The following is a 27,287-nucleotide window of genomic DNA, read 5'->3' on the forward strand; positions in this document are numbered from 1 at the left end:
GTTCTTCAGGTAGATGTGGCAGCTTCTTTGGAAGTACATCAGCAGTGGAAGACGAGTACTCGAGAGCAATTTCTCCATGTCCTGCAGATTAGAACAAAGACAAGGAAAAGGACATGGAGAATGCATGATATGAGATACTCTTGTTTTCAACCTTTATGATATGAAATACTTTTGCTCTGGATGGGTTGTTTGCAGGGGTATCCCAGGGAATGAGGAACACAGAGTAACTTATGAGGATTCTTTGGGAATGCATTCTCGGAGATGAAGAAGTGCTGAGAGGGTGTGCCTTTGCTGTGGAAGGCGAAGGTAAATACTTATAGGACTTTTCTTCACAACCGGAACTATTCTCTCACTCATTGTCGGCAGCCGGTGGATGGATGAATAGTACAAATTACACGCTTTCTGACAAAGCTGCCCGTAATTTCCGCAAAGCAGATTCCTCATTGATATCTGGAATCGGCGCTTCGAGCTCTGAGCATCGTCGATTGTAGAGGTAGTATGTGACACGTGCGGATAAATCTGGAAAAGAAGATTTGCCCGTGGGTTGAAGCTCAGCTTTTGAGAAAGCTAGCGTGTCTTTGACTGTTGAATTTCCCTCTTCGATTTCTGAATTGGTGCTTCGACAAACTGCCCGAGAATTTCGCAAAGCAATTTGCGTGTGACAAGTGACGACACGTCTGGACAAATTGATCTTTTGAAATCCGGGGTTCGGCTCGTGGTTTCTGAGCAAGCCCAGCCTTTAAGAAATGAAACGCGTCTTTTGAGAAAAGAATCCGGCTTTTGAGAAAGGAAACTCCTCTTTTGAGAAAAGAATCAGGCACTTGAGAACGGAGCCCCGACTCTTCGATTTGCGAGAGGACGCTTCTTCAATTTCTGAGGAGCGCCTCTTTGATTTCTTCTTTTTATAGAGGTGTTAATTTTGTTCCACAACACACTTGAGCTCCCTCTTGTAAACACTCCCTTCTTGCAATTTCCAAAATCTTAATCTGTCCAATCTCTTCTTTCTCAACACCTTCAGAAAATGTCTGGCCCTTCCGATCGTCGTTTTGACTTGAACATTGGTGAAGAGGCAGCTCCGCCTTCACCAGACAACATATGGCGCCCATCTTTCATATCCCCTACTGGTCCCCTTACCGTGGGGGATTCGGTGATGAAAAATGATATGACAGCTGCGGTGGTGGCCCGGAACCTTGTCACCCCAAGAGATAATAGACTGCTCGCTAGACGGTCTGATGAATTGGCGGTTAAGGAGTCTCTGGCTCTTAGCGTGCAGTGTGCGGGTTCTGTGTCCAACATGGCCCAACGCCTATTTGCTCGAACCCGTCACGTTGAATCATTGGTGGCTGAAATACAGAGTCTCAAAGAGGAGATTAGAGGACTCAAGCATGAAAATAAACAATTGCACAAGCTTGCACACAATTATGCCACAAACATGAAGAGGAAAATTGACCAGCTGCAAGACACTGATGGTCAAATTTTACTTGATCATCGGAGGTTTGTGGGTTTGTTCCAACCGCATCTTCCTTCGTCTTCTGGGGCGGCACCGCGTAGTGAAACTCCAACTGATCAACCTCCGATACCTCCTCCTTCCGTGGCCCCGCCGACTGCTGAAGCTCCGCCGACTACTGAAGCACCACCTGACCAATGAATGTTTATTAGTTAACACATCATTGTAAAATATTTTTACTTTTATGTTTTTTTTTTTTATTATTTTTTTTTATGTATTATTATTATTATTATTATTATTTTTAAATATGTAAATTAATGTAAAAAGACTTTGGTTAACCTTCCCCCACACTTAAACTAAATAACACAAACTCACAGAAATCAACCAAATAACACAACTAACTAAACAAAACAAAATGAAAGCAGTAAAGATAAGGGTGTAAGAATTCAAATCTGATTTGGTTAGCGATTCCAAAGTCTCCCTTCGTTGAATGCTTGGGTTGCCTCCCAAGAAGCGCTTGATTTAACGTCTTTAGCCGGACGAAACTTTCCTTTAAACTCCCCTCGGCTCCAAAGCATGGAATTTATCTTTTAATGGGAGGTGATACTTGAAATGATTCGGCAATGGTTTAAATTCAAGAGTGGGTGCCTGAATCATCAAAATCAGAAAAATGTTAGTATAAATAAAAATTAAAATTGGAGAAGATGGCTTACTTTCTTTTTCCGACACAAACTCAATGACAAACATCACATTTTTGAACATTTCCGGGACTTTGAACTTGGCCAGGTTTACTATGATGGTTGTGACTTGTCCCGTGTCATCAAACTCAACTGCTTTGGGCTTGATTGTCTCATGCACAGCCTCTTGGATGTATTCTTGATATGCTTCAACCACTTCATTTTCTTGAATCCCTTTTCTTGGTGTGCAAGGTTCTTTGAACATTTCAATAATATCGGGAACTTGTTTTGGTGCACCAAGAATTAGGATATCACTTTGCACCTTTGGAAGAGCTTCCACAATGTCTTTTTCACTCTCTTTGATATTTGGAATCAAAAACCTGCAAGGACAAAGGACATTCGGTGGAATAATGTTAGAATGAAGTGAATTTAGAACTTCCTCACCTGAGTTAGATGACATAGGGATTTGAGGAGCTTGCAGCAAGAATTCTTCTAAACTGCCCAGGTCGTCCTCCTCCTCTTCTGCTTGCAGCAGCAATTCATCCATGTTCGGGCTGTGTTTGGATGGTTCTGGGACAGCTTCATCCTTCATGTCACCTTCCAAGGTGATGGCTTCATCGAGTTCACTTTCTGCTTTTGAATTTGCAATGTTTGAGTTGGAAAGTTCACTTTGATCTCGAATCTGTGCCATGAATTCCACAATCTGCCCAACTTGCATCTCCAATTCGTCCACTCTTTTGACTCGGTCTTGCATCTCCTGGTTTTGATTTTCTACTCCCTGATTCAAAGAGGTGAGTAACTTATTAAGTGTATCATTATCCAAGGATGTACCTGAATTGAATTGGGTTGATTGTTGTGGTGGCTGTGACGGTTCATATGGCCACTGATAGAACTCTTCCGATGGCGGCAATTGTTCTTCTTTTCGTAAACCCTGCGCCACAGAAATTAGTCCTTCAAGAATTTCATTATAATTCACGGGCATACTTTGATTTGATTGGAATTGTTGTGGGGGATGTTGTGGTGGCTGCATAGGTCTTGAATAGAACTCGTCTTGCTGCCAATATCCACCTTGTTGAAATTGTTGAGGTTCATCCCACATATAATCTGAATTACCTCTCCAATCTGAATTGCAAGCGTTGGAAAACATGTTGCCCCTTGATTGGTTATGGCCTTGATATCCCCAAACATCTTCATTTGCAGAAAATTGAGGACTTTGATATCCTTGCCCATAAGGCACATCAAGTGTAGGGACACTTGGCATTGTGGTCCGTTCGGCATTATGAGTCAATTGAGCAGTGAGCTGTGCCAATTGAGCTTGAATGGTCGCAAGTGCCATGTCTTGCTCCATTTGTACCTAAAATCAAAGAAACAAAACTAAATCAAATATCAAAAGTAAAATACACAAACACCAATATAAACATAAACAAAAACAAAAATAAAGGGATTAGCAAAGTTGCTAATCCCCGGCAACGGCGCCAAAATTTGATGCGTAAAATTACTTGACACACAAATTAAACCCTCTTTTTGACAATTGTAGTATAGATGTAAGTAGGGTATCGTTCTAGGCCGGGGATTAGGAGGGATTGCTAATCTATTCTAAATTAATTTAAAAAATATTAAACAAGACTCAAGTACACAAAACTAGGCTAAAAACTCTAATAACTCAAAACACACTTAGAATGACTCAAAATAATGAAAACAATCAAATTAGACACTAGGAACTGAAATGGACGGAAATTGAATTAAAAGACTAACAACAATGAAAACTAACTAAATAATATAATTTAATAATGGGGGGTGTTTGGTTTTGACGAGAAGTAAATTAAACTTAAATAAATTACAGAATTGACAAAAACATGAAATTAAGGTGAAAGGATAGGTGATGGATTAGCTAGAGGGTTCTTCTCTACACATGACACATATGCAACCTAAATTGATTTTCAGTTGTTCTTTCAATAAATTGTAAATCTCAACGCCCCAAATTAACCGTGAATTGCACTAATTAACCCTCAGTTTTTCCACAAGTTATTGGGTTGGATGATTGCATACGACAACCCAAAACATTCCCTACAAGTTCCCTACATGAAGTGCATAATAGAGATACAAGCAAGAATCATTAAGTTCTATGAAAAACATAAGCATTGACGAGGCACTCGTTACTATGATTTGCATGAAACTTATGCCAAGAATTTACTTAACGTGATTGTGACTAGCAACCTTCACTACTTGTGAATATAAGTTCATAACGATTAGGTGAAATTTACTTATATTCTAGCATCAAATTCATGCATGTAAATTAAGTATGCATCCTTAATCGACATACAAAAATAAGTTATCAATCAAGCAGTTAAGCAAATTAAATCACAACTCAGAAATCACAACTGAAGGTAATCAATTCATATTACAAATATATTCATGGCTTTGAATTAACCTCTAGCCAAAATAAATTTAGTTACACATTTTTATCAAATTAAACCAAAAGTAAAACATAAGTTTGGAAAGATTTAACCGAAAGATGAGTGAATTGGCGCTCCACAGGTTCTGCTCTCTGCATCACGCTGCCCAAGAGGCAGTACACCTCCCTTTCTTCGCGCGCCTGACCTTGCTGTCCTGACTGATCTCTGCTTCTGCTCTGCGCAGTAGCTGCTGCCTCTCTCCCCGCCACCTGTCTCTCACTCACCTCCCTTATATTTTTCGCATGGCAAGTCCCTGACTTGCTCTCCTGCCTTCACTCCCCTCTGACTTCTTCTCGCTGACCCCGTGCTGCCAAAGGCAGCTCCCTCTCTCGTCAGTCCTCTCCCGAGGCTCCCTTCTTATTCTTCTATTTTTCTTTGCTTTTTATTATCTGCCATGCCTCTTTGTACCAGTGACTGCATCATGATGTTGAGCAATTGCTAAAGCATCTGCCAACGAGTCCCTGTGTCTGCCTTCTTGTTTCTGTCGGTTCTCCCCTTATATTTTTCTTCTTTCCGTCTGTCAGTCCATGTGCCTTCTTTTCTTTCCAATCAGCCTTCCTCTCTCATGTTCTCGACATAGCAACTGAGCACGTGTACTTGATGACTGATGAGATTCTGCAGTAATGGAATGACTACACGCATGCGGTGATCATGTGTGTGGCTTTAGTGCTCTTTTCAAGGTATAAGCTGGAAAGTATTTTTGGCAGCAAGATTCTTTTGTGCTATTTTTATTTTCTTTGCATAACAAATCCTAGAAACACAAAAATAACGTAAATAGCTCAAAAATATAAGGAACTAACTAAGAAAATGCGAGTGAATTTGAAGTAAAAATATATATAAATATGATCCGATCAACTTACATTTCTTGAATTCTTTGAAACCTTTTGCAAAGTATTCGGACTTGTGTTTATTCAAAATAAATGATAGTCCAATCGAGAGCGATCTTCGGTGAATGTCACACAACATGAGTAGTATTATGTTGTGGACAAGTGCCACTAATATCTAAGTGAATTAACCTCAACAACTTTGTGATTCTTTCTTCCTTTCCAAAAGAATAAAGATTCAAACATTTTGCCTCTATACAATTTTAACAAGAAGGCATTGGATCCGGATCTAACAATCCAAAGCATCCATCTATGACCAACTCGTAATTTATGTTTTAGAGGTATCACAACTTAGTTGGAATCAGTCACTACCTTGCAACATTTTGGGTTTTAAGCATCGTTATATTCTAAATAGTTAACACTACCATATCATCTCTACAATAGAGATAATCAATTAGATTACAATAATCTAATCATTCATTAAGAAAGAACAATGTTTTGTCAAACAAAACATTCATCCATCTCTCATAGTGACGGAATTAAGTTCCTTAAAATTGTAATGTAAAGACAATCTTTGGTTTTTCCAATTTCTTTGGTAGTTCATATGAGGAAGTAAGTACGATCTGTTTTTGCAGAGATCTACATTTGATTCACGTTCCGAATGTGAAGTACTTTCTCTTCTCTCATTAATCTTCTACTTCTTATTAGCCACACTTTTACAACGATTGTAAAACATAGTTACTAATACGGAATCAAGCATTCAAGTAGAAGAACCAACTGTTTTGAACTTTTCAAGAACAATTTACAACACATTCAAAAGCTGTGTTCTTGACACTTGCAAGACATTTCTTGCAAATACCCCTTCCAATGTCCATCCTTTCATAAAGAAAGTTTGTTCCCTTGGAGTTATTTCCCCTTCTTCATTTGACTTCTCATTTGACTACAATAGTCATGGTCCTTAAACTCCCACTATCTCTCTTGAAACTTATTTCAATTGTGTTATACACATCAAACGATTTGGAGAGCGTGTGTTTATTGTTCACTATATAGTTTACAATAAACTTAGTGAACCATTTGGATAGGGACACAAAGGTGAAGTCCTTGCCTAGTTTCCGCCTCTAGAAGTGGTTTAACACTTCAACACTCAATGATTCAAAATCATCATAAGTCCATATTGATGGACTATTTTTGTCAACCAACCATTATGTTTTAAACATAATTACAAACTTTCAAGAGTTGTTCAAGGCAACTCTCATTTCTTCATACAACAATTTGTAAGTGAAGAATCATGGCACATAAAGTGTCCATACCCTTGTGCTTACTTCTCAAGTTCCTTGTTCATGTAACAAAGAAACAAGCACTAATGTTTGCGTTAGCTAAGGGTTATTCAAATCAACTCTTATTTCTTCATACAACAATTTGTAATTGAAGAATTATGACATTAAAAGTGTTGTCCCCTTTATGATAGACTTATCTAACATGTTCTTCCAATGATACATTATCAATAGGAAGATTGTGAGGATGAGACTACTTACGTACATATACAAGCCATTATAGACAATCTATGGGATTGTAGTACCAAGTCCGGAAACTAAAGCTTTCGGCTTTTTTTTTGTCAAGTTTTGGATAACGTTTGCAAATATATTGGTAAATAAATACATAACGAATATAAATTGATTGATTTTAAGTCATTTGATCCGGGTCTTTAAATCAAGTAGCACCACCCACTATTTTTGGCAAATTCCATATCCCTCATCGGAATTCGAGAGTTTTGGAGGAAACTCTTAGTAGGGTATGGGAGACTTATCATTACCAAGCCCACCTCACAATGATATGATGTTGGCTAGCATCAATAATAATGAGAGAGTACGCTTACTCATTTGCATCTCTTGCAAGTACACATCTTATTTGGCCTCTAGAGAATAAAGCCTCACAATGATATGATGTTGGCTCCATTGCACTTAGTTAAGTCATTCCCACCATGCAAGTTCGAGTAGGGGTTCAAGAACAACCTCACAATGATATGATGTTGATCATTCTCGTTGCCTACCTTCACAACATCATGTATGCATATAGAACTCCTCCTGAGTGTAAGCACGCACTTTGTACTCCCCCATGATAGGGTGAAGTCGGTGTACGAGTCACAAACAATCAGAGCCTACCACGGTGGAAGGCCACGAAAGAATGTTCAAAGAACTCTCACGCTTATCAACTTAATAATGGTTTGGTTGAGGGTTTTATGTCTCATCACATATAAGGATGCATTTTAATCTTATTAAAACAATTTGGTCCTATTACAACTATTGGTCCATGTGATTGATTTAGTTGTATATAATACTCCCACTATGCTTGTAAAACGGTTTTTAAAGCAAGAGTATATGGTACTACTAACATAAGGTTTGCATTCATTTATGGACTATATAGTTGCCTTAGGGCCTTAGGATGACTATGAACCTTTGATTCGATCCAACACGAGCCTAGTGTTGAATCTCGGTCTAGGGATGGTGATTGATTTTAGTTACGCGTTTAATCATATTAAGGCGTCTTTTTCCTATTGGGCGTTGGACCCAACTACTCCAATTTCATGCATATCAAATAAAACAAGAAATGAGTACTTCAAAGTAAAGAAGAGCTTATGCTCTTTTACAACATTTGATCAAAACAAATTACTATAAAGTAAAGAAGAGCTTATGCTCTTTTACAACATTTGATCATATCAAATTACAACCAAAATCTAATCTACACATTCCCATGGTTCAAACAAATTTGAGACGGCCTTTCACATAGCTCAATTATCGTAGGCTTAGGTTCATAATCACCCTTTCTTTAATTAATTAACGCTTTAACTAATTAAACTTGAATGGAACATTTTCATTTGGTTTTTGTTTCCATAGAATTGATTTAAATGAACCTAAATGAAATGAAAATCTAATTCTCATTTAAAGATACAAAACTATTTTGTTCTCAACTAATTTGGGCCAAATGCAATAACCTCAACTTTTTGGGCTATGTTGCAAAACATAAACTTTTAAGGTCACTTTGTAAGAACACAAAAGTCCACTACTTCATGTAATTACAACTAGAACCCAAAAATTTCATCAAATACAAAAACTTCATTAAAGAAGCAAAACAATTTGTCCTTTAGTGATTTGGGCCTTTACGTAAAAAAGTAAACTTTCGGGTCAAAGTACAAATACACAAAAGTATCAAAACTTTATGTAATTACATAAAAGCCCCAAAAGTACCCTATTTTAATAGAGTGGCCGGTTGGTGAGAGCGATGGTGTCATAAAAACTTTTGAATTTTTCAACAAAGTGAAATGTGATGGGTTGAAAAGGTGATGGGTTGGTTTGAAAAAGTAGGTTTCCATAAAACATGGTTTCTTAAAACAAGGAAAATGTGTAAGTGATTGGTATGGGTATTTATTGAAAATTCAAACCATCCATCACAAACAAAAGCTTTATTCAACAACCAAAACTTTTGAATCAAAATACCCAACCTTTTTGTTCTTGCCAAAAACATAACAAGAACAATGAAAAACATCCATGAAAACGCATAAGAGCTTCATGAACATTTTTCACCCAAAGACACCCCAAAAACTCTCAAACATAAGGGAAATAAGATATTACTATACTAGGGTACTTAGGGGTTCCTAATGTCACTTTAAAACACTTTTAACAAGACAAACATGAACCCAAAAATCCACCCTTTGGATGTGGATTTGGCCGAATTTCCCCAAAAACATGGCACCAAATTTTAGCTCCAAAATTCATGCTCATATGAACTACATCTACAACATCTGAGATGACAAATTTTCTAACAAAATTTACATTCAAAGAAGCAAGAATAAAGCTTGTAACAATTACAACATTCAAATCAAAGACTATGAACTACAAAACCCAAAATGATTCACCAACTACTAGACCTAGGCTCTGATACCACTTGAAGGAAATTTTGTGAAAAACATGTTCATTTGAGCAACATCTAAGGCATGCAATTAACAATTAAAGGCGGAATCATGCTTGTATGCACTCAAAACAAAACATTACCCATGAAATTCAAAGCCTAGTAGAAAGGTGAACCAAGACTCAACTCAAGAACAAAGTGAGTTGAGAGATTTTATACCTTTGTTGATTCCTCTTTGCATAAGCAAAGGCTAATCACCCAATGAGAGGGCATTCATTCCTTGCTTCTTAGATCCATGGATTTCTTGGATGAGGATGATTGAAAGGATTCTCCAAGTTCCCAAAGTTGAGAATCTCTAATTTTTCCACACCAAGGATGGACTTGAACAAGAGATAAGTGACCTTGGAGGATGAGAGATTGCTAGCTAATCTTCTCCAAGGGGGCCGGCCTCTTAGAGAGAAAAATGGAGCTTGTGTTCTCATCTTTTCTCTAAAAGAAACCTTAATGAAGAAAATGCTATAAAGTCATATTTATACATACCTTCATTGGAGTGGCAAACTTGTAATAAGTCCAAAACCCACTCCTTTATCAATATGGCCGGCCATATGGTGTTATTGGGCTGTTTGGGCCTTTGTGAATATTTAGTCATTAAGTTGTCATACAACTTAAGTCAATGGGCTTGACGTTCGAAGCCCATTGGGCATTGAGGCCCAAAACTAACCTGAGGTCTTTAACGAACTTTATTCGTTTGATTAATTAACATATTAATTAATCCTTGCCATAAATAATTAAACCATTTAATTATCCTTACTCATCTCTGTTGTTTCTTCAATCTTTACCTTACACGGTGTACGATCTATTAGGTTCCTTTTAGCGAGGCAGTGGGCGATTAGAACTCTTTCAAATCGATTGTGAATTGAAACTTACTTTCAATTCTCCCTTTAGTGAGTGTACACGTTTAGGACTTCCACAAACCATGAGTGACACCTAGTAGTATGTCATGGTTACCCAAGCTAATCAGAAGAGGTGGAGAACCTATTCAGTTTAGGATTACAATGCAATACGGTCTTTCTCTAATACAATACTCTTGACTACATTGTTTGGTTTGATAGTTTAATCATGTCTACTATCCAATGTGATTCATTTACTTATATGATTACCTTGAATGTGATTTGGAATGACTTCCTAAATCTCATTCATACTCTGGCTAGAGATTATTAATCATATCATAGAGTATTCTCCCTCAAACGATTTGAAGGTTAAAGATCCATTTTTGCGCATTCACTTGCCTCCATGGCTAAGTGACTTAACCCCAACTATGCCGTAGACACCCTTTGACAGAGTGACTTTGACATAGTCAAAGATCAAGGACCTAACCACAAGACAACTATGATGCCTCAGGTCAAAGGACTACTTTGCATTATCCCAACCATTAGTTCTCATGTGACATGAGTATGATAACTCCTCTTTGATCTTGTTCAGTGGACTCATTCTCTATTGAGCACCTACATGCTTGTCTTGGTGTCAATCACACCAATGACTCGAGACCAGTCACTCTTCCTGAGAGAAGACACAACACGTACTGATCTTAATGGACTGTCAATGCCCAATTGGCAATCCTATGATCAGGGAAGTTTAGGATATGTATATGAAAGAGAATGGTCTCATGAATCTAACTTCCTTAAATTACATTCTCCTAATTACATATTCCTTGGACTTATCATTTAAGCATATAACATTTATATGAGACGGCTTAAAATAATAATCTTTGCCCTTGATATTAAACTAGATTAGTTTAACATGTGAAATGTCTGTAAAGTATCATTATATGATTGGTTTTAGGGCACATTTCCAACATAGATCTCGGGGGTTCAATTTAGTTCGGCATTTCAAGCTTAATCTTATGGTCTAGTGTGTGTGTTTGGATTTGGTGTAAGCATAGAGCGCAGAGCGGGTGCGGTGGGCTGCTCTCTGATGTTGGAGATTAGGATTTTTTTTGTTGCTTTTGTTGGCTTAAGTTTGTTCAGGCCTCCCTAGTTTTGGGTTGCATCTTAGCATTTGAGTTGGCCTTTTATTGTTGCATTTCCTTTCTTAACTTCTTCTGTACTAGTTCCTCATTTTAATGAATTTCCTAGTTTGGACAAAAAAGAAAAAAGAAAAAAGAAAAAAGAAAAAAGAAAAATATATTAAATGGGACAATACTTGGGTCCTGATCAATCAGGACCTTTTATACTGACAATCGTATGTGGAACAATCAAATAAAGACACGTGTCCTACTTGAACTTAATTAAAACTGGTTGCCAAACAATTAATATTCTAGCATCCATACAACCTTTTTCTCCATCACCAACCTTTGCTCTCCTTTGTGTCGTCCCAGGCCTAGTACAAGCAGGGTGACAGTCTAGGGCCCCACCAAAAATATTAGGGTACTTTTTTTCCCCTTCAAGAAAATAGCAGGGCGACAGTCTGGTGATTAATTATCAAATTGTGTGATTGCGGGTTCGATTCCTAGTAATGTCTCTCCTTTCTTTCTTTTTTTTTTAAAATTATTTAACATTCACATGAGCATTTTTTCCCCTTCAAGAAAATTAGTAAATAAACAATGCATTCTTTCTAGAAAAAATTTGATGTTAACTTTCTTTCTCCATCTTATTAGTGATTCATCGCCAATTTTTTGTCTTGAAGCATCAAATTAACATCTAAAGTCAAAACCTTGTTATCTTGATTTTTGGACCCGTGCCGCTGCCAAAAGATGTAAGTGTTTTGTATTCGTATTAGACTTTGATTTTATACCGGGAATTATTATTGGCACTCCAAAAATCTCATTTGGCATTCCATACTTTCTAAAATTAACAAGAAAAATACATTTATGAGGAGTTTAAAATGAGATTTTTTGAATGCTAATAACAGTTCCCTTTATAAATTGAAATTTGAAAATCGATGAAAAATTGATTTAGTTGATCAATGAAGATGAGATATTACTTTGCAAATAATCTGATGAGTACCCAAGTATTTTCTTATCAAATTTATCAATATCAAACAAGTTTGTGTAAAAAGAAATAAATAAATTAATTGAAAAAAAGTAAAAAAGAAAAGCCCACAGCCACCCCAACCACCCCACTCCGCTGAAAGCAACCACATCTCCTCCTGCCACTCGCTCTTCAGACTCACTAACGCGTCTTTGGCGAAGGTATCGTCCCCAATCTCTGTATCCATCTACTAATTTACTGGCTTATTTAATAAGCACATTCACTGTAAATATTTTAGGTTGTAATTTCGTCAGTATTATAAAGCTATTTTTTTTCTTTATTATTTTGAATCGAAGTTGTGCTCAAATGTTTACTGTTATTTGTGTGATCAATCATTATGTTAAGGATGAATTGATTTAATCAATTTAGTGAATTTAGCTCACCTGATGCAAATGCTGGTCTGGTTACTGATTAATTTATCAATATCTCTGATTTCATGAGATGGGTTTTGTTTAGTTTGGGGTATCAGATTGGATTAGGTTTTAGTTCTTGAGCTTCACTGGGTTTGGGACCAATTAATGTTGACTCTTGCTTCGAGAATTTAAGAATTGTTCTGTTTCTTCTGCCAAATTTTGGGGTTTACCTGAATGTTCAGTATTCAGTACTCACTGATCAGACTATGTGGTTCTCAGTTTAAGATATATCATTTTATTTAAGCTTCTAGGGTTTTCTCGGGATGCAGTTATTTCATATAACCAGCATTCGCTTTCCCGCTCGTCTATTGGGTTTTTCTCAGGTTGGGAGCTTTTGATGGCTGTTGAGTTTCTTTTTCTGATTTTTTGTTTCAGTCTTTTCTAGTATGGGAATTGTTTTACACATCATGCTGCACTCCTCCCTTGATTATGTTTTTGGAGTGCTAAGAGAAGTTGGTAGCGTTCCTCTTAGGCAAAACTGGAACCCTGTACTCATCTTCTCCCGAAGGAAAATCTTATATTGCGGTTGTGCACTCATTACCTTTAATTATTGGAAAATTATTTAAATGATATTTCATAAACTGAGAACCACAAAATCTGATCAGTGAGTACTACTGAATACTTAACATTTATTGTAATTGTAATTCAGATGGTAGTTGCTGACCTTTTTACTGTTTGATTTGTTCTTTTTTACATTTAGACGGATGGAGAGTGCTAGAATAGCAAGGTGTAAATATCGTTCATTAACGGTTGTCATTGCGTTGTCTGAAAATAGTAAATATGTGGATATTTATAATGAGATATGTTTAAGGTTTAAGGAACTGAAAGTGGGAAGCTTTGAGCTGACGTATTCTCTTCCTGAGCACCCTAATTGTTTGCTGCAATCCGATATGGATGTGAATATGATGTTGCTATGTTTGAAAGTGTTGAAGAGTAATTTTATTGATATATTGGTGAAGGACCTTCTGAGTTCAAATAATGAGGATGATGATCAAAATCAAGAAGAGTCCCATCATGCAGCATCTAATCATACAATTTCTAACAATGAAGTGTCTAATCGTACAGCACCATTTTCGTGCACCTTAGAAAATCAAAGTGCCATTGATGAAAATGAACTTTTGAGAGTGGAAGGGGACAATAGATTTTTGTCTCAGGATTGGAAGGAATATATTAGTCATGTCGGTCAGAGGTTTGAGGGGGGTGTAACTGAATTTCGTAACAAGTTAATCAAGTATGCTGCTCAGATGAGATTTCGTCTTGTTTATGCAAAGAATGATAAAGAACGTATCACTGCTGAATGTTTTAAGAAGATTTCAGATGGATGTAAATGGCGTATACATGCTTCGCTATGTGGAGGGAATGGTTTTTTCTACATAAGGAGTTTGAATAATGTTCACACGTGCACTAGTGATTATGAAAAGCAGAAAACGAGAAGCATGGGTTCAAAGGTTATATCTTCTGTCCTGGTGGATCAAATCCGTGAGAAACCAATGATTAAACCAACAGATATTGTGAAGGATTTTAAGCAAAAGTATGGTCTTGATATCTCTTACCATAGTGCACGGCGAGGGAAGGAATTGGCTAAGAGCGAGGTTCATGGTGATGAAACCTTATCTTACAATCAATTACTTTGGTACAAAGATACTTTAATGTCAACCAATCGGGGGTCACATTGTGTCTTGGAGTGTGATCTGCAGACTTCTCGCTTTCAGAGATTGTTTATTTGCTATGGTGCTTGCATTGAGGGATTTCAATGGTGCAGACCTTTATTGTTCATGGATGCAACTTCTTTTAAAAGTAAGTATAAGGGGCAGCTAATTGGTGCTACCGGGAAGGATGGAAATCAAGGTATGATTAGTTGTTTTTTGTGACTATGATGACTGATGTGTTGCTGTACTTCTATGTATTTCGTATATTGTGATTATTGGTAAGTTAAAATATATAGGTTGTTGAAATACCATATACTCATCCATTGTCTTTATATATTATTGGTTTTTAGGATTTTTCCCATTTGCTTTTGCTATCGTGGCCTCAGAAAGCGAGGAAAACTGGAGCTGGTTCTTTGAAAATTTAGCCAAAGTTTTGACACCACAAGGTAGGACAATTACATTTGTATCTAATCATGACAGAGGTGTGGCCGGAAATGTTTCAAGCATATTTCCAACATCCCATCATGCATTTTGTTTGAATGATATGAAACAGAACCTCGCATCTTGGTATCCGGCTACCTATAGTAAATTTTTTCAAGACCGAATTGTTGATCTTTTTATGGAATGCGTTTCTGCTCCAACGGAAGCTGCTTTTGAGATTAATATGAAAAAATTAAGAGATGAGGGTGGTGCTCCTGTGAAGACCTTTCTGGAAAATTTTCCAAAGGAGAATTGGTCATGTGCCTACTTTAAGGGTAATCGATACAGTGACATGTACAGCACTGTTTCTGAATTATTTCAATCTTGGACGTTGGAGCTATCTGTCTTGCCTATATGTCAAATGGTTGACGGAATCAGGATTAAACTCATGGGAATGATGTCTGAAAGGAGTTGTGAAGCGGAGCAATGTAGCTCTATTCTCTGTCCTGAGATGGAGAAAACCTTGAACGAAATGCTGATAGTTGGCCGCCATTGGAATGCCATCCGTTCTTGTGGTTCTGTTTTCGAGGTTCTTGCTGAAGGTTCTTTTACGGTTGATTTGGATAATCGTTTTTGCTCCTGTCATGAGTGGCAAATGAAGGGCTTTCCCTGTGCTCATGCACTTGTTGCCGTTCGAAAAAATTCTGGTTACGTGTACAACTACATTGATGATTACTTCAAGGTGAGCCACTACAGAAGTTCGTACGCGAGTCATATTTCGCCGCTGCCGGACATTAAGGACGCGGTTCACGAGGGATCGGAAGATATGGTCGTCCTACCTCCGCTAACTCGGCAGCCAAAGAAGAATAAAAGAAAATCTGTTGAAAAAGTTACGAGGCCGATTAAATGTGGTCGATGTGGTGCAGTTGGAGGGCATAATAAGAAGACATGTACTGCAATTATTTGATTTTTGCTTTCGCGGTTTTTTTTTAAATTATTATTTTTAATTGTAGGACAACAATTAGATGTTGTGGTTTTTTCTGAGAAGAAAATTTACAAACTCTGTTTTCTAAGTCAGAACCATTCAACTGCTAGATCAAACGGTTAGCATATTTACATTTCTGATCCATGAATACGATTAATTTAATCTCATGCGTTAGAAATTAATAGGTGCTAATACAATAAAGTTAAACCGTTTTTACTCTTTTTTAATAGAGCGATAGCGTTAGTGGATCAAATTGTTAATGTTAGGGGCAAGTGGAATTCGTGAAGATCAAACATTCACCAAAGTGCACATGTATGATTCAAACATGCTTTCCAATAAATATGGTGAAAGTAATACTGTGAGAATCACAAACCAACTTACACCAATGTGCCATCTAGTAGTTTTTTTTTAACAAACGATATTATTTACACCAAGGGGATGAAAGAATTGAACTTAAGACATCTTACTTACAAATGAAGAAGAATACTACTAGACTTAGTACTAAGTGACGATAATACTTAAGTACGGTTCTGAGGGGGTGAGGGCCGAGCAATTTACATGGAATGGTTCACCGCCATGTGACATCTCAATCTAATAACACATTTTCATGTAGAGAGAAATTTGCACACGACAATGCATTATTAGATGAGGGACGTCACGAAACGGTGAATCCGTTTCATGTAAGTCATTCTCAAATAAGAAAAGAGAGAAAGAGAGGAGGAGGAGGAGGAGCTTCGAGCTCGGGTAAGAAGGGCCAAAAGAACTTGATTTTTACTATGACACTAGCCTGAGAAGGACAAAAGCTAGAGACTTGAGGCTTTATTTGGCCTCTCAAAATGCCGTTATTCATAAAATCTAGTCCTGTCAAAATTTTATTATTGTAATAGTGTGATGTGAGAGGCTAGGTTTTAGAAAGTATTAGGTGTCTCATTTTTATTGGCTGTTGTAATTGCCTCAAATGCCCTCTTAAGGAGTCATGGGTAAGATCTAGGGCTGATTTGGGCTCAGAAAGAGCTTGGGCTCCAACTAGCCTTTGCTGATTGGGTGCTTTAGAAAGCGTTTCTTTGCAGCTTGGGACTAAATCTTCTTCTAATATGGGTTAAAAGACTTGAAATTTATATATTTTTGGTTAGGGGTGGGCATGTGGAACCGAAAACTCAAACCAAAACACGGACCAAACCAGATTACACTGAACGCTTTGGTTTTTTTTTTCAGTTTTGAAATGGTTTCAGTTTGAAATCAAACCACAAACTGAAAAAAAAAAAACAGTTTGTTTCGGTTCTTAATATCTGAAATTGAACTGAACCCGAATCAAACTGAATAATATAAAAAATATATAATTTAAGACCCAATTAGGTGTTGGGGTCTAATTGGTTATTGAATCGGATAAGTAAAAATCATTTCAAGTAAAAGAACTTTCTTGTTTTCTTTTTTAAATGTGTTTGGTTACTTTTGTAGGCTTTTTAAAATTTATAACAATTAATATAATTTATATTGTGTATTTGTAGAGTTACCCAATTCGAATTCAAGCATAGCCTCTCTTATACTTAATCCACAACCACAACTCCAAGGTAATCTCAAGCTTCTAGTTAACAAGGATTAATGGCTTCTCATCTATCAACGTGAAATTTTATTCATACCCATTTATCCTCTTTCTACACCCAACTTATAGTTTTTAATCTTGAAATTCCGAATCTGCCCAACAATTTTCTTTCTACACCTATAATGAAAAAGAAGACATACCTTTGCTGATCTCAGCCATCAAAGATTTTCTTCCTATCAATAAAGAATGAACCTGTAAAACACCCCGAAGCACTGAAGTGATAAGCCTTCTGCATTTTGCTTGAAAAACAAATAAATAAAATTGATACTTGTTGATGCACAAAATCAGTGAGGACTTTGGTACAACAGAAAATGTTAAGTTTGTGATCTTCGCTAGATTGCTCCGGTCACTAATGTGAATAAGTATGTAAATTGATAGGGACAGGGCAGCAAACACAAGATGTACGTGGTTCACCCAGATTGGCTACGTCCACGGAGTAGAGGAGTTCTCATTAATTGTGAAGGGTTTACACAAGTACATAGGTTCAAGCTCTCCTTTAGTGAGTACTAGTGAATGATTTAGTACAAATGACATTAGGAAATATTGTGAGAGAATGATCTCTATTTATAGAAGAGAGTTTCTAGTTTCATTCTAACATTGACACGTGTCGTGTTGTGATTGGCTTCTGATGTTGACACGTGTCGCGCTATGATTAGCTTCTGATGTCGACACGTGTTGCGTTGTAATTGGCCTTCTGGTTGGAGGGAAACTCTTTTGGGTCCTTGACGGTATAACGTTGACCAGTGCTCAGTAGTTTCGGGATTGGTCAAGTATGGTACAAACAATGCTCCCCTAAGTTCTCGAGTGAGGGAAGCTCCTCGGTTGGGGACTTGCAAGATCCAAGCCATTGAGTAATCACGAAACTTCTAAGTACCGAAGTGTGGTATCATTTTCACTTGCCATATCTGTCTCATACGTAGCTGTGACATCTTCTCTGGAAGTATTTTTCCTCCATCCAGGGGTGGTATCTTTAACCGATGAAGATGCACAAGGTAATGTATCAATTTCACTTGAAACTTACTTGTAGTTTCGGGCTTGGTCAAGTACGATACAAAACCTATAGTAGGAGTCCCCCAAGTCGCCGAGCTAGGAGATTTGCCGAAAGAGATAATAGACAAGGTAAGCAATCAGACTTCCAAGCAAGCAACCTGGATCAGAGGTTCGGCTTCGGCTTCCGGTTGATTGTTCTCCTTCTCCTTATGTCATAAACAGCAACAAGGATAAGGAGAAGCAAATGGAGAAGAGATGATATGATATACTTTTGCTTTTGAAGAAGTCGCTTTCCATAGGCTTATTCTTGAACTGGGCTGGAGAGTTTTCTGGTTTCCTCTAGAGTATAAGGCCGACTCAAGAATTTGAGGGTCAAAACAAGTCCATCGAATCAAGAGTGCGTTCGACCTTGATGATATGGGATACTTTTGCTGTTGACGAAGTAATAGATGAATCGGCATGTGTTTTGTTGCGCTTGTCTCCACATGCTTCCTTGTATCCTTCTCACTTGCCCTATCTGTTCCTCAGGCAGATGTGGTATCTTTTCTGGAAGCATAAGATGTTGAAGACGAGTACTCCAGAGCAATGCCAGGTAAGTATTCAGGCAAGGGGTTCCAGGCAGTCAGTTCCTGACTGGAAGCTTGATTCCAAGTGCTGACTGATTGCTCTCTTTCTCCTTGTCTTGCAGGTAAGAACAAGGGCAAAGGAAAAGACAGGGAAAAAGCATGATATGGGATACTCTTGCTTTTGACCCTAATGATATGAGATACTCTTGCTCTGGTGTGGCTGGTTTGTATAGGTATTATTGGGGGGGGAAGAAAGCTGAGTATTTCGAGAGGTTTCGTTGGGAGTGCCCTCTCAGATATGAGGAAGGGTTGAGTATTTTTTCCGGTCTGCCTATCCGTGGAGGATGGAGGTCGACATATATAGGAGTCTTCCTAACAACAAGTAGTAATGCTATTCCTTTACCCTTCTTGGTCGTAGCAATGTAATGGGAGCTGCAAGCTTCACGTGTTTTAACTTTATCAGAGTACTTTGAAAAAGTGGTATGTGGTATCTGGAAAGCTGATGTTGCGTGTGAAGATTGCAGACAAGCTTTATCAAGGAAATCTGGCTCTCGAAGTTCGGAGAGCGATGCCTCTTCGGTTTTCGAACAAGCAATCATGTCGGGGATCTGGCTCTCGAGATTCGGAGAGCGGTGCCTCTTCGATTTTTGAAAAAGCAATCTTGTTGGGAGTCTGGCTCTTGAGATTCGGAGAGTAGTGCCTCTTCGATTTTTGAGAAAGTAATCCTGTTGGGAGTCTGGCTCTCGAGATTCGGAGGGCGGTGCCTCTTCGATTTTTGAGCAAGTAATAATGCTATTCCTTTACCCTTCTTGGTCGTATCAATGTAGTAGGAGCTGCAAGCTTCACATGTTTTAACTTTGTCAGAGCGCTTTGAAAAAGTGGTCTGTGGTATCTGGAAAACTGATGTTGCGTGTGAAGATTGTAGACAAGCTTTATCCAAGGAAATCTGGCTCTCGAAGTTCGGAGAGCAATGCCTCTTCAGTTTTCGAACAAGCAATCTTGTCAGGGATCTGGCTCTCGAGATTCAGAGAACAGTGCCTCTTCGATTTTTGAGAAAACAATTCTGTTGGGAGTCTGGCTCTTGAGATTCGGAGATCAGTGCCTCTTCGATTTTTGAGAAAGCAATCTTGTTGGGAGTGTTTTCTCTAATGTGAGTAAAGGTTGGGCATTTTTGCCAGTTTGCCTTGCCACGGAGCACGGAAGTTGACACACATTGGGACTTTCTAGTTATCAAGCAGTAGTGTTGTTCCTTTACCCTTGTGGGTAATAGTAGGGTAGCTGGACCTTCAAAATTTATGTGTCTAAACGTTGTCAGAGATCTTTGGCAAAGTTATCTGTGGTACCCGATGAGCTGATGTTGCGTGTGGAAAGTGATGCCTCTTCGAAATATGGAGAGTGGTGCCTCTTCGGAATACGGAGAGTGGTGCCTCTTCGATTTTTGAACCAATGACCCTGTTGCCCTATCTTTTATAAGGGCACCAATTGTGTGCAAGGAGTTCGTTCAGAGAGTTATTGCTTGTAGGAATTTTCCCCTTACTTTAGAGATTTATTGCACCTCATTTCTCCTTTATCATTTCTGAGAATGTCTGGCCCATCCGACCGTCGTTTTGACTTGAACTTTGGTGAAGAGGCAACTATGCCTTCTCATGACAACATATGGCGCCCATTCTTCTTATCCCCTACTGATCCTCTTACCGTTGGGCACTCTATGATAAAGAATGACATGACCGCTGCGGTGGTGGCCAGGAACCTTCTCACTCCCAAAGATAACAGACTACTTTCCAAACGGTCTGATGAGTTGGCTGTTAAGGATTCTCTGGCTCTCAGTGTTCAGTGTGCAGGTTCTGTGTTTAATATGGCCCAACGCCTATTTGCTCGAACCCGTCAAGTTGAATCATTGGCGGCTGAAGTGATAAGTCTCAAACAGGAGATCAAATAGCTCAAGCATGAGAATAAACACTTGCACAGGCTCGCACATGACTATGCTACAAACATGAAAAGGAAGCTCGACCAGCAGCAGGAATCTGATGGTCAGATTTTACTTGATCATCAGAGGTTTGTGGATTTGTTTCAAAGGCATTTATTGCCTTCGTCTTCTAAGGCTATACCGCGCAATGAAGCTTCAAATGATCAACCTTCGGTGCCTCTTCCTTCTGGGGTTCTGCCTAGTACTGAGGCTCCGAATAATCACCCTATGGTGCCTCATCTTTCTGGGGTTCTGCGGACTGCTGAGACTTCTCCTGAGCAACCTTTGTGAAGGCCCCCTCTTGTTTGTTTATTTTGATTCATGTATATGTACATATTTGTAACTTATCGGAGATATCAATAAACAAGATTTGCTTCATTTCAACGTATTGTGTTAAATACACCAATGCCTTCTTCACTAAGTTCTTTGAATTTTTCCTTTTGTTGAAGCTTGTATGTTAAAGCTTTGTGAGTGAAGCATGTAGGTTGAGGTAGTGCTCCCTTAATTTCCCGAGTGAGGAAAACTTCTCGTTTGGAGACTTGAAAAATCCAAGTCACTGAGTGGTCATGAGACTTCCAAGTATCAAGGTGCAATAGCATATGGTAGGAGTCCCCCAAGTCTCCGGTCGAGGGAGTTGACGAATGAGGCATTTCCTTTCTAAGTGGTAGCCCAAAACTCCTTCTTCATATATATTTGTTATGAAAGTTGTTAGGCCCAAAGAAGAGGAGGCATAGGCAATTTTTTTTTTCGAAACTTTTTTTTTTTGAATTTTCGAATTTCCGAAAAGAAAAAAAAAAAATATATATATTAAAGCTTTGTAGGTGAAGCTTTGGTGTTGTTGAAACTTTGTAGGTGAAGCTTTGAGGTTGAAGCTTTGTTGGGCACCATGAATTGACTTTGCTTCACACTATCTTGATCAAGATAGTGTGAAGTTTTTGTAGGTGAAGCTTTTGTGCTGAAGTTTTGTAGGTGAAGCTTTTGTGGGTCAAGCTTTTATGGGTCAAGCTTTTGTGGGTGAAGCTTTTGTGGGTCAAGCTTTTGTGGGTCAAGCTTTTGTAGGTGAAGCTTTTGTGGGTCAAGCTTTTGTGGGTCAAGCTTTTGTGGGTTAAGCTTTTGTAGGTTAAGCTTTTGTAGGTGAAGCTTTTGTGGGTCAAGCTTTTGTGGGTCAAACTTTTATGGGTGAAGCTTTTGTGGGTCAAGCTTTGTTGGGCACCATGAATTGATTTTGCTTCACACTATCTTGATCAAGATAGTGTGAAGCTTTTGTAGGTGAAGCTTTTGTGTTGAAGTTTTGTAAGTGAAGCTTTTGTGGGTGAAGTTTTGTGGGTTAAGTTTTTGTGGGTCAAGCTTTTGTAGGTGAAGCTTTTGTTGGTCAAGCTTTTGTAGGTGAAGCTTTTGTGGGTCAAGCTTTTGTAGGTGAAGCTTTTGTAGGTGAAGCTTTTGTGGGCGAAGCTTTTGTAGGTGAAGTTTTTGTTTTGAAACTTTTTAGGTGAAGCTTTGGAGTTGAAGCTTTTTTTTGGGTACCATGAATTGATTTTGCTTCACACTATCTCGATCAAGATAGTGTGAAGCTTTTGAGAATTTGTAGTTGTTCTCCATTGATGAAGCTTTTGTTAGTGAAGCTTTAGTGTTGAAGCTTTGTAGATGAAGCTTTGGAGTTGAAGCTTTTTTGGGTACCATGAATTGATTTTGCTTCACACTATCTTGATTAAGATAGTGTGAAGCTTTTGAGAATTTGTAGTTGTCCTCCATTGATGAAGCTTTGTTAAATTTCCCCTTTTTTTTTTTTTGGAAAACTAGAAATTTGAAAATGTGGGAGAGACAACATATACAAATTTTGCTTCCACACTGTTGAGCAAGAGATTGTGATGCAAGCCACACCTTGCAGTAGTCGAAGTTTTGGATGAACCATATAAATTGAATTTGCTTCGAACAGTCTTGAATTTGCTTCGAAGGTTTGAGAATTGTAGTTGCCCTCCATTGATGAAGCTTTTGTTGACACCATAAATTGGTTTTGCTTCACACTGTCTTGATCAGGAGTGTGTGAAGCTTTTGAGAATTGTGGTTGAACTTATTTGATGAAGCTCTTGTTGGCACCATAAATTGGTTTTGCTTCACACTGTCTTGATCAAGAGTGTGTGAAGCTTTTGAGAATTGTGGTTGAACTTATTTGATAAAGCTCTTGTTGGCACCATAAATTGGTTTTGCTTCACACTGTCTTGATCAAGAGCGTGTGAAGCTTTTGAGAATTGTGGTTGCCCTTCCATTGATGAAGCTCTTGTTGTTGGCACCATAAATTGGTTTTGCTTCACACTGTCTTGATCAAGAATGTGTGAAGCTTTTGAGAATTGTGGTTGCCCTCTATTGATGAAGGTCTTGTTGGCACCATAAATTGGTTTTGCTTCATACTGTCTTGATCAAGAGTGTGTGAAGCTTTTGAGAATTGTGGTTGCCCTCCATTGATGAAGCTCTTGTTGGCACCATAAATTGATTTTGCTTCACACTGTCTTGATCAAGAGTGTGTGAAGCTTTTGAGAATTGTGGTTGCCCTCCATTGATAAAGCTTTTGTTGGCACCATAAATTGATTTTGCTTCACACTTGGTTGGTGGTACGAATGTGAGTTCTTTCTTCTTCTGGTTGGTGGCATGAATGGCAAGTTGCCAAATGATATTAGAGTACGGGTTGTACATTTCATCACCTGGTTGGTGGCATGAAGATAAGTTCCTTATTCACCTGGTTGGTAGCATGAGTGGCAAGTTGCCAAATGATATTAGAGTACGGGTTGTACATTTAATCACCTGGTTGGTGGCATGAAGGAGAGTACGGTTTGTACATTTCATCACTTGGTTGGTGGCATGAGTGGCAAGTTGCCAAATGATATTAGAGTACGGGTTGTACATGTCATCACCTGGTTGGTGAGAATAAGGGCAAGGTGTCTAGGCACATTGAGGAAAGTGTCGAATGACACAAAATATGTTGAACCCTTTCAAAGCACAGTTGGCTTATGTATGAATGTGTTGGAATGTATGATCGAACGAATATACTGTGAAGCTGTTCGTTTATTTGTATAGTCTTGTTGACATATACTTAGACTTTGTTTCATGTTGGAAGCATTCATGTTGAAGCTTTGAACCCGAGTGTTTTATTGCTAGGAATGTAAGAGGATTAGGATCGAGTTGTCTAAATCACCTCTTTATTGAATTCATGTCAAATAGTCTTCGTTATATAGGATGCTGAACGGCTGACGCTTAACACTTGTACAATGTGAATTTACTTGTAATAGTACTTCAAGTGATCAGCGTTCCATGGATGGCCAAGGGTCTTGCCATCAGAGCTTCTAAGCTTGTAGGAGCCAGGGCGACTGATGCCAACAACTTCAAACGGTCCATTCCAGTTTAGACTAAGTGTTCCTTCACTCGGGACTTTGTCGCAGAGTAATCTTTTCTTCAATACCCAGTCCCCCACTTTGAAAGAACGAGGTTTGACCCTTGAGTCATAGTAGTTGGAGATGCGCTACTTGTAGGTGACATTCCTCAAGTGAGCCTGGTTTCTGTGTTCCTCGACTAGATCTAAGTTGAGGGTAAGTTGTTTGTCATTTTCGCTTTGCACATAGTTCTGGACTCGGAACGTTGCTTGCTCAAGCTTGACTGGGACAACTGCCTCTGTACCAAAGGTAAGTGAAAATGGGGTTTCTCCTGTTGATGTCCGATACGAAGTGCGGTATAACCAAATAACTTAGGGTACAAATTCTGGCCAACAACCTTTAGCCTTGTCTAAGCTGGTTTTCAAAGTTCGCTTGATTATTTTGTTGATGGCTTCAACTTGTCCATTAGACTGGGGATGAGCTGGGGAGGCAAAACATAAGTTGTTGTTGAACTTAGAGCAGAACATCATGAACTTATGGTTGTCGAACTGTCACCTGTTGTTAGTGACTATTTCATTGGGAATGCCAAATCTGTAAAGGATGTTCTTCCATACGAAGTCTTCTATTTTTGCTTCAGTAATGGTTGCCAAGGGTTCTACTTCGGCCCACTTTGTGAAGTAGTCAACTGCAACGATTGCATAGCGAACCTTGCCTTTTCCTGCAGGCATTGGGCCGATCAAATCAAGTCCCCATTGGGCGAAGGGCCAAGGGTTGATCATAGGAGTGAGTGGCTCGGGAGGGGGGTGAGGAATAGTTGCGTAGCGTTGACACTTATCACATGAGTGGGATATTCTGATGGCATCTTGGTGGAGTGCTGGCCAGTAATATCCTTGGCGAAAAGCCTTGTGTGATAGGGATCGAGATCCAGCATGATCTTCGCAAACTCCTTCATGTATTTCCTAATGGACAGTTTCCGCCTCTGCGGGCGTAAGGCATCTTAGGTATGGTAGGTTAAAACCCCGCTTGTAGAGTTGGTCATTAATGATCAAGTAACAGGTAACCTTGTATCGAATCTGCTTAGCTTGGACTTTGCCATTTGGAAAGGTGCCATGAGCAAGGAATCTATAAATCTAAATCGGGGTAATCGAACTATCTCCTTGTTGTAAGTTGCACATTTCCGCAGCCATAGTGCTTGGTGCTGCCAACAATTCGACCTGAATTTTTCTCCCAATCTTATCTTCCACCGCTGAGGCGAGGCGAGCCAAAACATCTGCATGACTGTTTACCGCTCGAGGAATTTGGGTGATCTGGTAGTGGAAGTGCTTGAGCAACAATTGTGTTTGTGCCAAATATGCTGCCATGGAGCTATCCTTAGCGTCAAAGTTGTTGGTGACCTGGTTAACCACCAATTGGGAGTCACTGAAGATATCAATTCGTTTAACCCCAAGGTGTTTGGCTAAACGTAAACCTGCTAGGAGGGCTTCATATTCGGCCTTATTGTTCGACGCCTTGAATTTGAAACGAATAGCATACTCCATCGCCACTTTGTCAGGGGTCGTAAGGACTAGTCCTACTCCACAACCCTGTTGGTTGGACGAGCCATCAACATATAGACTCCATGCTAGGGCTGTTGGTTCTATTTTCTGAGCTTCTGAGGGTAATGAAACCACTTCTTTAGGCATAAAAATAATGTCAATAGGATATGTGAAGTCGGCGATGAAGTCTGCCACTGCTTGGCCCTTCTTAATTGGCTTTGGTTGGTAGGAGATGTCAAACTCACCCAATGCTATCGCCCATTTGATCATTCGCCCGGAAGTGTCAGGACTTTGGAGTATTTGTCGAAGATGATGATTGGTAAACACGATGATGATGTGTGCTTGGAAGTAAGGGCGAAGTTTTCGAGCAGACATGGCCAATGCTAAAGCCAATTTCTCAATGTTGGAGTATCGTGTCTCCGCATCTTGTAAGGCCTTGCTAGCGTAGTAGACAGGCCGTTCGACATTACCATCATTTCGAATGAGAACGGAACTTACTGCTGAAGCCGATACCGACAGATAGATAATGAGAGTGTCACCAACCTCAGGTTTGGAGAGCAAATAGGCTTTACTCATGTAGTTTTTGAGGTTCTTGAATGCTTTAGCACATTCATCAGTCTATGTATTGTACTTCTTACTTCCATTAAGTGCTTTGAAGAAAGGAGCACATATGTCTGTGGCCTTAGAGATGAACCTAGTTAAGGCTGCCACCTTGCCAGTAAGGTTCTGGATGTCTTTTGAAGTTACCGGTTCCTTCATGTCGAGGATTGATTTGATCTTCTCAGGATTAGCCTCAATGCCTCGTTGGCTTATCATGAAGCCTAAGAATTTGCCAGAGCCTATGTCGAAGGCACATTTGTTGGGGTTCAACCTCATTCGATACCTTTTCAGAATGGTGAAAGTTTCATATAGGTTGGTGATGTGTTGGTCAGCATATTTGCTCTTGACTAGCATATCATCAACGTAAACTTCCATGCTCTTTCTAATCTGTTCGGCGAACATTGAGTTGACCAATCTCTGATAAGTCGCTCCTGCATTCTTTAGGCCGAAGGGCATGACTTTATAGCTATAGTCCCCTGTCAGTAGTGATGGCTGTGTGTTCTTGGTCCGGAGGGTTCATAAGGATTTGGTTGTATCTTGAGTAAGCATTCATGAAGCTCAGGAGTTCACACCCTATCGTAGAGTCTATAAGTCTGTCTATGAGAGGAAGAGGAAAACTATCATTCGGGCATCCTTTGTTTAGGTCGGTGTAATCGACACACATTCTCCATAAGACCTTTTGGAGCAAGAGACTTTCCTTGGTCGGATTCTTCTTAACAAGGACAACATTTGCTACCCACGTTGGATAATTGACTTCGCGGACGAAGCCTATACCTTTGAGTTTTTCAACTTCTGCCTTCATTGCCTCGTACCATTCAGCATCATAAGATCTTCGCTTCTGTCTCACTGGCTTGGT

The 27,287-nt window shown here is 39.0% G+C and overlaps 1 protein-coding gene across 2 annotated transcripts; it reads left to right on the forward strand.

The window, feature by feature from the left end:
• The first annotated feature begins 12,352 nt into the window (after positions 1-12,352).
• Positions 12,353-15,901, forward strand: LOC103406088 (uncharacterized). 2 transcript variants are annotated; one of them, XM_017324366.3, is made up of 3 exons: positions 12,353-12,500; positions 13,453-14,600; positions 14,752-15,901. In XM_017324366.3, the coding sequence occupies exons 2-3, from the start codon at positions 13,457-13,459 to the stop codon at positions 15,786-15,788; spliced, it is 2,181 nt and encodes a 726-aa protein (XP_017179855.1). In that variant the 5' UTR covers positions 12,353-12,500; positions 13,453-13,456; the 3' UTR covers positions 15,789-15,901. The 2 variants fall into 2 exon arrangements, with proteins under 2 accessions (XP_017179855.1, XP_028944479.1); XM_029088646.2 differs by lacking the exon at positions 12,353-12,500 and having other exon boundaries at positions 13,237-14,600.
• The last annotated feature ends 11,386 nt before the right edge of the window (positions 15,902-27,287 follow it).

The sequence above is a fragment of the Malus domestica genome, chromosome 11 (assembly GCF_042453785.1).
Source record: "Malus domestica chromosome 11, GDT2T_hap1".
NCBI lineage: Eukaryota > Viridiplantae > Streptophyta > Magnoliopsida > Rosales > Rosaceae > Malus > Malus domestica.